The sequence below is a fragment of the Diospyros lotus genome, chromosome 13 (assembly GCF_014633365.1).
Source record: "Diospyros lotus cultivar Yz01 chromosome 13, ASM1463336v1, whole genome shotgun sequence".
NCBI lineage: Eukaryota > Viridiplantae > Streptophyta > Magnoliopsida > Ericales > Ebenaceae > Diospyros > Diospyros lotus.
The window spans coordinates 37,881,638-37,895,904 of record NC_068350.1 but is presented as its reverse complement, the minus strand read 5'-3'; the positions used below and the strand labels follow the sequence as shown (position 1 = coordinate 37,895,904).

Genomic DNA, 14,267 nt, shown 5'->3' with positions numbered 1-14,267 from the left:
ATTTTTTTAATATATAAATCGAGAGATGTTTTTATTTTTCATTAGTCATCGATCAGAATATTTCACCTTTTTTATAAATTATGAGTCGAGCTATTGTGATCTCGTAAATTAGATTATATCTTATGGATCTTTGAATAAATACATGTGACATGAGTTTTATATGATAGTAAAATTGAACCCACAATCTAATGTGTGCCACGGAAAATAAAACTAATTTTAGACTGAAAATAGCAATATGTACTTTTCAAACGGGGTGGTCGGAAGAGAATTGCGACGCAATGGGGGCAAAATAGTCAATTGGTGACTAGATGCTAAAGTAGTCAAAAATCCACCCACTCGAAGACACAGTCAAACCGCCTTTCAAGTTTGAACATTGAACCAGCAATTTCCCCACGCGGCTGAATGATATCGTTTATTTGTCATATTTATTAAGTTTGATAATTTTAATTATTTTGATATAAATTAATTTTTATATTAAAAAGAATTAAAATAATTAAAAATAAAAAATATTATTATTTTTACACTTTATTATTTTTTTTGATTGATTTAATTTTTTTAATTTATTCAATTTGTTTAATTTGAGAATCTATTTAATGTTTAATTTAATTTTTGACATAAATTTAATTTATTTAATTTAAACAATTCGATCAATTTAGTTACTCCCTCTGCTCGAAAAGTATCTTAAAATGATTATATAAAAGGAAAATTATTATGGTAAAAAATAATAATTTATTAATTGATGATAAATATATTATATTTTAAGATGTTTCACTAATTTATAAAATTATTGTAAGTTTAAAAAATAAGAAATATAATTATTATATTTTTTTATGACTCGAGTATCTTAATTTCGTTTACCTAGTTTTGGTGGAGATCAACTTTCCTTATTGGTTTAGTCTTCGGGTAAATTGGATGCGATCGCAAGTTTATACACTCTTAAGCTGTTACGTGATTAAGTATCTACCAAATAAGGTATTTTTGACTTCACTGGGAGTCAAACCCCTACCATTTTCAAAGAAATTTAAAAACTTTACCACTTGTGCCATGCCTTAAGGGTAATTATTATACTTTTAGATTAGCACTAGCCATCGCTTCGAATGGATAAATAAATAATAAAAATAAATAGATCTCTAATATTTGAAATTGATAATGGAAAAATATATATTTTAACCTTTATATATATATTTGCATTTAGATATTTAATCATTTTGTTATTTCAAAGACATCCATGAACTTGTAATTTGGAGTTAATTGCAATTTTAAATTTTTTTATTATTTTAATTATATCCATAAATTATATAATTTTGAGTCAATTATATTTATAATTTTTTTTGTTATTTCAATTACACCTCTAAATTATGTAATTTTAAATTAATTGTACACCTCGATAAATTTGTTGAGAACAGTAAATTTAAGGGTGTAATTAAAATAATAAAAATTAAAAATTTTGGTTGTCTCTAACCTCTTAGTGGATGGAAAAAGAGATTTTTGATATTTTTATAATATTATAAAATGAGTTTAAAATGTTTTCAAACTTATATAAACAATTAAATTTTTTTTTTTATGTTTTTCGATATTTTGATACCAAAAGTAGTTCAAAAATGCCAAAATAACACCCTTAAAGACATCTTCATATATTATAGCTTACAATCACAAGTGCCCAAAAAATACTATACAGTTACATTTTGTGTTTGTTTAGAAGTGTGACAACTAATTTGCCTTTAAAGTATAGTGGTCTATTTAATAATCTTTTAAAGTAAAGTGACAAAATTAGACGCAAAATTAAAATATAATTACTTATTTGACACTTGATTTAAAAGAAAAAAGGAAAAGCTGAACGGACGCGTGCATCAGTGGATGTACACAGACGTACAATAATACAAAGCGTGCCTGGGTTCAGCTTGTATATGCGTCGGACACGGATGAGATATTTGCGGAGGCGGTCTTGCCCGTTCTTCTTTTCCGATCAACGCTGACGTGGATGGGTGGGTCCCACGTGTCTTGATTTTATTTGACAATAATGTTACTTGTGCACGTATTTTAACATTTATAACATTATAAATACTTTTTTTGAAAATTAATAATAATTTTTATACCGACATCATCTCCATCAATCCAGCTTGGCACGTGACGGGTCATCAAGCTGACGTGTTAGATCATGCACGGAAGGCGGTTGTCGGGTCGTCCGAGGTGGCGATGACAAGTGTTGACCTGTAAGTGGGCCACCGTGTTAAAAAATAATGTTTTTTTTGGATGTTTATGACTTCTCAATCGCTCTAATTTGCAATTCAACACGAAATTGTCTACCTTATTTTTTAGCCTAATCATATGACGCGGCAGTATTTTTAGCGTTAATTTCTCATTTCTATTGTTAAATAATAAGAAAATAATACGTATTTTTTAGGTAATATAAAATTAGATATAAAAAATAAATTTAAATATAATTCTTAAATCTTAAGCAGAGTTGTAATCGAATCGAGTCGAGTTTTTCGTCGCTTTATTGAGTTCAAGTTTGGCTCGATAAGTCAATTTATAAACTTAAGTCCATTAGTATTCACGAACCTCTAATTAAATATGTTTGTGAGTTTTATTAAATCAAATTTGATTAAATTTAAGGGCTTGTTTATAAATTGAGATTTAAAATTAAGTTCAAATTTAATTTATTTATCTAAACAAATAAATTTAAATGAACTTTTTTTTAAACTAAATATAGAGCCGCTCACAAATGAATTGGCTCATTTGCGACTCTAATCTTAAGGACTTAGGTCACATTTGATAGACCTATTCAAATATAAATTCAAACAAAATATTTTGTTATTCGATAACAATTAAAAAAAAAAATTGGAGAAGATCTCAAGATTCTTCATAAATTTTAAAGATAATTTCAAATATCTAATAATAGTAAAATTTGAAAATTTTGGAAAAAATCTCGAGAATTCCAACAATCTCGAAAATTACTCCAAAAATCTAATCACCTTTAACATTCAATATGCTTTATTAAATATAAAAATAAAAATAAAATTGTTCATAATAAAGTATAAATAATTTTTATTAAATATAAAATACATAAAATTCAATTAAGATATTTTGGTTAAGTGAAAAAAAGATTAAAAAAGACTATTGCGTTCCATGATTGAAATAGGATTATAACAAAAAAAAAAGAAAAAGAAAAAAAAAAGCTAAGGAAAATATTATAAAACATTTTTAATCATATATGTCGACAATTAAGTTGCATGGAAACGGAAATGGAAATCGGATATGATATAAAATTAAAAAAATAATAAAAAATAGAAATGTAAGAGAATGCGTAAATAAAAAAAAAGCAATTTTTTGTAAATATAACTTTTAATATAGAAAATTATAAAAAATACTATATTTAATATAAAAATAAATATAAATTTCATAATGTATTCAAACAAATATAAATATAAGTTCTATCATTCATGAACCATGGCTTATTTATTAAAAATAAATAATAATTTTTTTTCAAATAATCAAATATAATATATGCAAAATGAAAAAGAAAGAAGATATTGAATTTAGGCTTACAAATTTTGAGTTAGAGAAGGAAAAAGTTCAGTCTCTAACCTCTTTGTGGACGAAAATGCACTTCTAGATCAAAAATGCGTTCTCAATATTTTTCTAATATTACAAAATGGTCACAAAACACTTTTAAAATTACAAAAAGGGCCCAAAAAAGATTTTTCTTGTGTTTCTAGGCATTTCGATGTAGAAAACTGTTAAGTTTAAGGGTAAGTAAATATGATTTTGATGATAACAAAAATATTTTTATGATATGAATGTATTTTTTATTCATGTAAAATATAAATTTATTTTGAATTAAAAGTGAGTACAAAGAGTAAATTTATTTTAAATTAAATGTGGATTGTCTTTAGACATGTTTGCCTATTTTGATAATTTATATCTCAAAAGTTTATGTTTAAATTTACATATCTTGATAAATGCATTTCTTATTCATGCAAAAAGTAAATTTATTTTGAATTAGAGAATTACGACATATTTTCTTGTTTTAATCATTTATGTGTCAAAAGGTTATATTTAAATTTTCAAATCTTGATTTCTCATACAAAAAATAATTTTATTTTGAATTAAAGATGAGACATATTTTCTTATTATTTGAAAAAGTCTAAACATTTTTTGAATTTTAAATTTCATATTAACCTTTTGTTTAATGGCTAGTGTGTTTAGAAGATGTATATATATAGGGTAAGTATGGTGGCTCATGGTAGAATAAATTTGATAGAGCATTCAAACAAGAGTAAGAATGTTCGAAGTGCTGGAAGTGTACTAACTAGTGGAATTCTCAACCATTGGTGACTTATTTGTAATTGTCTCTGGTTATAAGTTTGTTATTTTTACTCACTTGTTGTGTGAGGGGATTGTATTTGCTAATAGTGTGTTAGTGGTTCTTGCTTAGGCAATTGATTGTATGTTGGTTTTAGTTCCAATTAAAAGGTAGTGTTGATTCTACCTTAAATTAAAAGTTAGTGTTGATTCTCCCTAGTGGAACCTCAAACTAAGTTTTGAGAGAAAAGATTAGGTTATTTAGATTCGAACCTCTATAAATTTTTCTTGTTCCTTGTGGTTGTGTGATTTTATTGTTATTAATCTTACTATAGTCATCATATATTAAGATCACAAATTTAAGAGTTTTTAAAAAAGTTAAAATTATTAATTTCTTTTAAAAACTCAATTTACCCTTCTTGAGTATTTTTCTAGGCAATAAAAACGTTTTGAAAACGCAAAAATGACATCCCTAAAGTGTTTCCATGCATCATAGGTTGAGAAAGTGTTTTTCTAAAATTCTCTTTATGTACATTGTTTTAAAAAATAAAATTAATTATGCTAATAAAGTTTGAATTCATGGGCTCTAAATTATAAGTAATTTATTAAATAATTTTACTATACACCAAGACTCATTATTTTTAAAATTTTACTTAAAAAAATTAAAAAATAAATTATAACTGTCAAATACTATCTAATGAACTTTTATTAAAAACTTTTATATTTTTACCCTTCGTAAGAATTTCTTCTCTAATATCTATATATATTATAATCTAAGATTATTTTAACATTTTTAGGTAGTGCAAATAGTTCTCTGCACATGTTTGAGAGCTTGAGATACCACGAGGTCGTGGATTTGATTCTACTTTTATACGAAAATATGCAATAACCTGTGTCTATTTGAGGGGTTAGATTTAGGGTTTTATCTTTCGACGAACTTATCTATACACTTAGAACAATTTAGGCAGACTATGTTATAAAAAAAAAAAAAATTATTGATTGAAAGAGATCCTATGGGTTAAGAATTACTTTAATTTATAAAAATAAAAATATGTAAAAATACTCGATATTACATAAAAGTATGTAATATTACATACATTAAGTGTTCAGTCAAAATGAACAATATTTCATATCGTCACTTATTCTCATTGGCCACCACCGGATCGATGATGGTCAGCCCGATCAGCCACACTTGGACTGACCACCGTCTAGACCGTGGTTAGCGAGTGGAGAAAATGTTTAATAAAAAAAAAAAAAATTTTTTTGTTAAAAAAAAAAGAAAAGAAAGAGGAGTAAAAGAACGAAGAGCTTCGCCGCCTCACCGCCCTCTGGAACTGACGTGGGATTCCTCAACGAGTCAACAGACATCTGCACGTGCACTAATCTATTTTTCCTATTTCCAAAACATAAATATCCATTTCCGGAAATCGAACGGCCTGTGCCTCTCCACGTGTCCACATCCTACGACTCCATCCCGCTAAGCTGCTCGACCTTTAACGCCCATCGCCGCTATATAAACCCCTCCCGCCTTTCCCACCACTTTGCCCGTTATTACCCTTCCGAGTTAGAAAACCGTTTGAGCTTCGCTTTTCCTCTTCTCTCTGTAATATCGCTCGTAGAAGCTTGCATTCTCTTTGGAGTGCACTTCTTCTGAGCTGATTTCTACTTCTCTCTCTCTCTCTCTCTATACGTATAGCTCATATACATACATAGACTAGAGTGGCTTGATCGGAGGCTCTCCGGAGGGCTTTGGAACTTTCGAGAGGTGAGTTCCTTGTGGTGAATTTTGATCGGTTTCCTTCAGTTTGTTAGTACTGTGATCGAGCAATGGGAATTTTGATCTCGAGGTCTGTTTCTGTTACGGCGGCGGTTACTAGGTCGAATCTCGATTTGCTTGGCGTTTTGTTAGTTTATTTTCCGTGTTTCCTTTATCGTGAAGAAACCTATTTCCGCTTGCATTTGAGGTTGGCCTCCCGTATTTGATGGCTCTACAGCCTTTCTTAGTCCTTGTGGGTAGAGTAGGTGGTTTGATTGAAGAAAATGTCTAAACAATCACAATTACCACTAATTTGGATTAAGGAGGTCAAAAAAAAAAAAAAAATCATTTTTCAAATTCAAAATTCATTAAGAGATTTAAGGAATTTACCAATCCCTCTTCGTTCAACAATTACTTGGACTGTATAAAGTGAGGTGAAAAATTTTGAGTTCTTCAAAACACGGTTTGGAAATTGGTACTGTGTATGCACAGGCTGCTTTTTGTTTGAAAAAGATCTGTGCTAACATGTTGATTCAAACATCAATTCGCTTTTCTCGGCGTCGTAATCGCGATATTTTCGTAAGGATCGGCCATTTTTCTACTTTTTGCTTCCCTTTCTCTAGCATATTCCTGGTGTTTCTCACCGCTCTCTTTCTGTCCTATGAAAAACTCTGTTGTTCTCCACTTTTCCGACTAGTCGATCTCCAGAGAAAGCTTTTGCAAAAGCTTAAAGCCAAACAAGAACCATGGTCCATATCTTGCTCTGTTTTTGAATCCCTTTTGTTTCTCTTTTAATCTTGAGAAAACCCAACCTAAAAAAAAAATTGAAATTAGAAAAAAAAAGGCATATGCCCAAGGTGCCAAGTCAACTGAAGTTAGGCTTGAATGAAGACTAGAAGTCTCAAGCTTTTGCAAAAGCTAAAAGCCAAACAAGCACTATGGCCCATCTCTTGCTCTGTTTTTGAGTCCATTTTGTTTCTCTTTTAATCTTGAGAAAACCCAACCTAAAAAAGAATTGAAATTAGAAAAACAAAGGCATACACAAGGTGCCAACTCAGCTGAAGTTAGGCTTGAATGAAGACTAGAAGTCTAAAGCTTTTCAGAAGCTTAAAGCCAAACAAGCACTGTGGTCCATATCTTGCTCTGTTTTTTAGTCCCTTTTGTTTCTCTTTTAATCTTGAGAAAACCCAACCTAAAAAAAAATTGAAATTAGAAAAACAAAGGCATACACACGGTGCCAACCCAGCTGACCTTAGGCTTGAAGGAAGACTAGAAGTCTCAAGTTTGAGTGTCGTTTCCCGCATGAGATTTAGGTAGCTGCTTGCCATACTTAAGCAGGATTTACGGGCAAAAAGGTTGATGCTGCCGATGATTGTCCATCAGGGGTTATCCACACCGGTCCAGTTAACCAGTTGATGATGGTGGAGTTGCTCTTCTGGTTATCTGTATTTTGAAGTATTTTTGATAATTATGTTTCCGTACTGTTGTGAATATGCTATGATTTCATCTACTCTTTAGACTGGTTTCTCCATTTAAGTACTTTTTTTTTTAGAAAAAAATCTTTCTCTAATTCGGTTATATTATTTCATTTGTTGATGTAGTTTGTTGTGGGCGAGTTATAGGGTGTGCAAAGATGACGATTACTCCAAAAATCTGTGTCACTGATGGAAACCTGGTGGTTCATGAGAAGACTATTCTGAAAGATGTGCCTGATAACATAGTTCTGACACCAGGACCAGGTGTAGGCCTTGTCGCGGGTGCTTTCATTGGTGCCACTGCTGAACATAGCAATAGCCTCCACGTCTTCCCCGTTGGGGTCTTAGAGTAAGTTGGAAGATTCTTTAATGTTATTAAGCCATTAATTTTAATGTTTATATAGTTTTTATTCTGCTAATGTTCACCGCCTACTAAATTTGATGCATGCATTCTCAAACAAAAGCTAAAATATGGAAGCCAGGCTCTCCAAATAATATTCTTCACTCCTAGCTAGGATACAAGAAATAATGTAAAAACATACATTTGTGAACAAATTCAACGTCAAGAGCATGTTATTTGTGGCATAGTTTGAAATTAGAAATAAGCATGCTTGGTGGTGTATTCTGCTCTGTTTTCTATGCTAATCTCTTCAATTTTAATAATAGGTAACATTTTATACTAAGGGTTGCAATTTTCTTACTGCAGTTATATTTCTTACTGGTTGTCTAGGCTGTCTTTCAGTTCTTTGTGCAAAGTTATTGTATCATGACATATAAGTAATACTTTCATATGAGATTTGGACGTACTACTTTGGAAGTAATAGGTTCGCTTGATTTTTGTTCCTGGAGATCCAGGCTGCTACTAGAATATAAGTATGTTTAAATTTTCCTATCTTTCAGTTTAATTTGCCAAGATAGTCAAGTTTAACATTTGATACATAACTTCCATGAAAGAGAGGGCAAAAGATATTTAGAACATGCCTTCTTAATTCTGTTGTCTTATTGGAATTTAGGAGCAAATGCGTACTGGAAATGAAATTTCATCTGTTTCTATGCTTCGTTACATGGTTTCACTGAATTACTTTGAGTTGCTTTTAGGCCATTGTGCTTGTAATCATGAGTAAAATCAAGCTTTATATTGAATTAGCAGGAACAATAAACACAGATTTTATGACCAAGCTTTTGAAACTACTTTCTATGTGGCAGAGGTCTTCGATTCATGTGCTGTTTCCGTTTCAAGCTATGGTGGATGACACAGAGAATGGGCACTTGTGGGAAAGACATTCCCCTTGAGACTCAATTCATGCTCGTGGAGAGCAAGGACACCACTGAAGATGGACGTGATGATGTCCCAGTCATATACACAGTCTTCCTTCCACTTCTTGAAGGCCAGTTCCGTGCTGTTCTCCAAGGCAATGAGACGAATGAACTAGAGATTTGCCTTGAGAGTGGTGAGTAGTTGTTCATAGTCATCAACAAGTACATACACATGTCCTGTCAAATCAGTCGAACCCAGCTGCCAAATAAAGAAGAGTCACCATCCAATGTGGTGGGGGTGGAGCTGTCATTGCAAACACAACCAAGCTGGAGAAATGTGTTTTGACAAATCAATCACTGTATCATTCAAATGAATGGAATTAGTGGATCTATAGTGTATAGATCTTCGAAAAAACTGAGTTTGAAAGAAACAAAACAACCTTGTGTTTTTTGGTGTGATTTAATTTGCAGGAGATAATGCTGTCAAAACCAACCAAGGACTTCACCTTGTATACATGCACGCTGGGACTAACCCCTTTGAAGTCATCTACCAAGCTGTAAAGTAAGTTCCCTCTTCTAAAGAATTTCAATGTTCTTCTTTTGACTGAATTCATATGTATGATTTATTCGGTTATTGAGGCATGGTCAAGACCTATAGCAAGATTGTGAAAAAGTTAATAGCTCTTGCTTTGGACTGTTTACTCATTGCTAATGTCATGTAATGAAACAGAGCTGTGGAAAAGCACATGCAAACTTTCCGCCACCGTGAGGAGAAAAAGGTAAGGAGAATTCGACTCTTGTACAACTTGTGTCTAAATTTCATTTTGATTGTTGGTAAACAACTGGGTGATGAATGTATGTGTGATTCTCATGGTGCTTTATTTGCAGTTTCCCTCCTTTCTTGATTGGTTTGGCTGGTGCACATGGGATGCTTTTTACACAGATGTAACTGCTGAGGGTGTTGAAGAAGGTCTTAAAAGGTAAATTAACAAGAAGGTGCAAAATTTTCTACAAATTAGTATATGGATCTTGTAATTATTGAGAACTTAGATTACTAATAAAGCTTTAACTATTATTGCAGCTTGTCAGAAGGTGGAACTCCTCCACGTTTCCTTATAATAGACGACGGTTGGCAACAGATTGGCAATGAAGTAAAAGAAGACACTAATTGTGTTGTTCAAGAAGGAGCACAGTAAGATACCTTTCACTTTCTTCACTCCCTAGATAAGGTGACCTTATGTGTGCTGATTTGGGGTTTACCTGGTTAGATTGCACTTCTGATGTTTATAAGACCTAATAAGTTAGATGAATGCTTTATGCTGATCAATGATAGGACAAAGAGGATGTAAAATTTGTTCCACTAGGAGCAACAGCTCCTTCTTTTCTATTTTTTTTTAATTTCCGAAGCAAATAACACTTAAGAGCAGGACTTGAATAATTGCATCCACAAATTGATAGTGCATCAAATTCAGCTATACTTTGATAGTCCTAGATGTTTGATTTCATCATTATGCTCCTGGATGAGAAAATTGCCTTAAAGTTTGACTTGGTGTTTAATAGCATATTGAGGTAATTTTATGATTGCTTTCATCTACTATCTGCAACCTTATTATTTATGGTCCTTGAATGACGATAATAAATGGCTGATTGGGGATATGATCGAAGCTGCATGAAAGTACTATATCCAATGCTTAATATTCTCACAGAGTGCATCACCTTGACGTGTTATTAATGTGGAGATTCATCTTGCAGGTTTGCAAACAGATTGACAGGAATAAAAGAGAATGAGAAATTCAAGAGGAATGGGAAGGACAGTGATCAGGTCCCTGGCCTGAAAATAGTTGTTGATGAAGCCAAGCAACGCCATAATGTGAAGTAAGTTTGTCAACTTAGTGTAGTGCTCTGTACTCTCATGTTTTTTTATTACGAGTCAGGTGCATTTAACCCTAAACCCTTAAGTTGTTAGGTGATGCTGCCTACTCTTGTAGTATAGTATGCTATCTCCTTTTCTTCATTTTCCATCTGAATCTAAGGGGAATTATCCTGCCTGCTTTCCTTGGAGCAGAATTTGTTTCCCTTCAATATTACTTTCTCATGAACCAGGCACTGGTCATCCAACCCACAAATTTAAGCTGTTAGGTGGTGTTGATCATCTCCTTTATGCAGTCCAAGATTCCAACCCACCGCCCCCTCTTTTTCATCACAATAATGGGTCAGTGACAGTTTCTGGAGCAATTTAAATGAGCTGCCACTGGACATTATTGTTTATGTGTTCTCATATGTCACATGCCCTCCAAGGATTTTATCAACAGTTCCGCCTTAATCTATATTGATCTGCAATATCAATGGTTTCTAAACTAATTGAGGTAGACTTGTACAGAGTAGAATCCCATGTAACATCGACATTATCCAAGGAAAATATTTCTTATGTATATATCTGCTTATAATTTTTTCCCCCAAAATTGCCACAGATATGTCTACGTATGGCATGCTCTAGCTGGTTATTGGGGTGGGGTGAAGCCTGCAGCTGCTGGGATGGAGAACTACGATACTGCTTTGGCCTACCCAGTTCAGTCTCCTGGTATACTAGGCAACCAACCAGACGTAGTCATGGACAGTCTTGCGGTGCATGGCCTGGGATTAGTGCATCCTAAGAAAGTCTTCGACTTCTACAATGAGCTCCATGCCTACTTAGCTTCATGTGGAGTGGATGGAGTCAAGGTTGATGTGCAGAACATTATCGAAACCCTTGGGGCTGGTCATGGTGGCAGGGTCTCTCTCACCCGTGCTTACCATCAGGCACTTGAAGCTTCCATTGCGCGGAACTTCCCTGACAATGGATGTATTGCTTGCATGTGTCATAATACTGATGGGATCTACAGCGCCAAGCAGACCGCTGTAGTGAGAGCGTCTGATGACTTCTACCCTCGTGACCCTGCCTCACACACCATCCACATCTCCTCAGTTGCTTACAACTCCCTATTCCTTGGAGAATTTATGCAACCTGATTGGGACATGTTCCATGTAAGTAGAGTTACAATAGATTTTTTTTTTTTTGGTATGCTAGTTTTGTCTTGGCCAAGTAAAGTTAACACAGTTCCTGCCTCATATTAATTAAGGTCATTGAAATTGACGAATTGGGTGTTGTTTCTTTGCAGAGTCTACATCCAGTTGCAGAGTATCATGCTGCGGCTCGGGCAGTTGGAGGAGGTCCAATTTATGTCAGGTACTATCGCATTAAACTAGTTTCTTCCCTTATCAATTCTTAGATTAGAGATAAGGTTGTTATTGATCCAATGAGATTTACATTTTCTTGCTGATTGGACAGTGACAAGCCTGGCAACCACAACTTCGAGCTCCTGAAAAAGCTTGTCCTTCCTGATGGATCGATTCTTCGTGCCAAATTACCAGGCAGGCCAACCCGTGACTGCCTTTTTGTGGATCCAGCACGAGATGGAAAAAGGTTTGCAATTTCATAACCACCTCCTGTTCTTATAAATGATAAACGTCTAAACGTCTATGAGATATTGACTGCAAGTGTCATTTCTGCAGCTTGCTCAAAACTTGGAATGTAAACAATTGCTCTGGCGTGGTTGGCGTCTTCAACTGCCAAGGTGCTGGTTGGTGCAAAGTTACAAAGAAGACCCGTATCCACGATGCATCACCTGGTACCCTCACTGGTTCTGTACAAGCTGCAGATGTCGATGTCCTCGCTCAGGTTGCAGGGCCTGAATGGAATGGGGATACAGTGGTGTATGCCCACAGGGCGGGAGAAGTAATTCGGATACCAAAAGGCGCCTCATTGCCTGTTACTCTCAAAGTTTTGGAGTATGAACTCTTCCACTTCTGCCCTGTGAAGGTGAGCATTCAACTGTTAGCCTGTTTGCCATTGCAAACTCCCAAGTGCTTGTCACAACATGGTGGTAGTTACTAAACAAACCCGATAATCCTTATATGCAGGAGATCCCTTCAAACATCTCATTTACACCTATAGGACTGCTTGACATGTTCAACAGTGGAGGCGCTGTGGAGCAGTTTGAAGTCCATTTTCCATCCGAGCTGACCACTTCTCTTGATGGCAACCGATCTCCAACTGCAACTGTTGCACTCAGAGTGAGGGGATGTGGCCGGTTTGGCGCTTACTCTTCCCAGTGTCCGCTAAAATGCATGGTGAGGGGTGTCGAGGCTGAGTTCGAGTATGACCCTGCTATCGGTCTACTTACCTTCACCATTCCACCTCCTGAAGAGGACATGTACAAATGGCCTATTGAAATCCAATTTTAGACGTTTCCAAAATAGAAGATCAAACAACTAAAGCAGCCCCCACAATGATGCCAACATCAAAGGAGGCTTGAAAGTGAACAAGCCAGAGGTGACTCTGTGTATCTTTGGTTTTGGGCATGTGCTTTAGCATTGCAGAGGGGGAGGGAGACTCACTGGTTATGTCCCTGTAATAAAGGTACCTGTTTAGTTGCTTTAATGGATCCTAACCTGCTATGGCATGTTACCTTTGCTAGCTTCAGTCTCATGGTCAATTTGCTAACAAATTCCATTGCTTTTGCCCATTTCTATCAAGTTATGTGTTGGCGTTAGGCTCAAATAATGCTTCTGCCATGTCTTGGCATTGGCATGAGGAAAGAACCCTACAAACAAGGTGGTTGATTGGCAAACAACTTAAAACACTTTCTATTGTTTGAAGTTGTGGATTCAATTCTTTACTTAATCAATGCTTAGGCATACTTAGGCATTCTTATACCTTTAGGATAGTGTATTTGAACAAGGGAATTAATAACCATATGGATGATGTAAGACTATGAGCACACTCAAGACAAGGGGTACCCATCATAGGTCCTTTTTCTAACCATGAAGATGGATTGCTTCCAGAGACTTTGGGATACCTTTTCGATGCTTAAGTTAGAATTGGTGCTAGAGAATGTGCAAGAACAGAAATGAAGGGAGTAATTTATGGATTGTTCACACGATTTCCCTTTGCTATGGTGACCATATGAGTTCCCTTTGCTATGGTGTACCATACGAGTTCACCACACATTATCTTGTAAATTTCTTGTGAAAATCTTGCTATCGTGAGGATTTTTAGGCCATGATTAGTGAGAATGCCCATTGCTTAGGACCTTTGATGGTGTTTGAGCTCATTCGCTGTCGAGGGAAGTGCTATGATTAAAGTGTTATATAGAATAGGGATAGTAGCGTTTGTGAAAGTGTAAACATGGTTTCATGTGTGCATCCAATCTTTTATTGCTACATATAGAGATTGAGATTCATCAAAAGACACCCCTTGAAAGTGAATTTTCATTTAAATTTTTTTATTTCTTTTCACTTAGACCATAGCATGAGCAAACACTAAAGAGTATTATTATTTTTAAAAAAAAATCAATTTTAATCATTTCACTCATTTTTGATTAAAAACAAAATCTTAAATAATTCAAAATTTATTTTATTTTATCTCACATTAT

General features: G+C 34.1%; 1 protein-coding gene across 3 annotated transcripts; it reads left to right on the top strand.

Moving 5' to 3' along the window:
* Positions 1–5,845: 5,845 nt before the first annotated feature.
* On the top strand, positions 5,846–13,309 carry LOC127788515 (probable galactinol--sucrose galactosyltransferase 2). Of its 3 annotated transcripts, XM_052316892.1 has the most exons (14): positions 5,846–6,070; positions 7,400–7,482; positions 7,663–7,885; positions 8,743–8,987; positions 9,265–9,355; positions 9,524–9,572; positions 9,682–9,773; positions 9,875–9,985; positions 10,546–10,668; positions 11,265–11,817; positions 11,952–12,019; positions 12,122–12,256; positions 12,346–12,652; positions 12,754–13,309. In XM_052316892.1, the coding sequence occupies exons 3-14, from the start codon at positions 7,695–7,697 to the stop codon at positions 13,075–13,077; spliced, it is 2,289 nt and encodes a 762-aa protein (XP_052172852.1). In that variant the 5' UTR covers positions 5,846–6,070; positions 7,400–7,482; positions 7,663–7,694; the 3' UTR covers positions 13,078–13,309. The 3 variants fall into 3 exon arrangements, with proteins under 3 accessions (XP_052172852.1, XP_052172851.1, XP_052172849.1); XM_052316891.1 differs by lacking the exon at positions 7,400–7,482 and having other exon boundaries at positions 7,684–7,885; XM_052316889.1 differs by lacking the exon at positions 7,400–7,482.
* Positions 13,310–14,267: the final 958 nt, after the last annotated feature.

Coding starts and splice junctions, on each gene's coding strand:
- LOC127788515 (XM_052316891.1), top strand. CDS start 7,695: ATGACGATTACTCCAAAAATCTGTGTCACTGATGGAAACCTGGTGGTT. Junction 9,356..9,523: donor GTCATCTACCAAGCTGTAAA/GTAAGTTCCCTC, acceptor GTAATGAAACAG/AGCTGTGGAAAAGCACATGC. Junction 12,020..12,121: donor GGAGGTCCAATTTATGTCAG/GTACTATCGCAT, acceptor CTGATTGGACAG/TGACAAGCCTGGCAACCACA.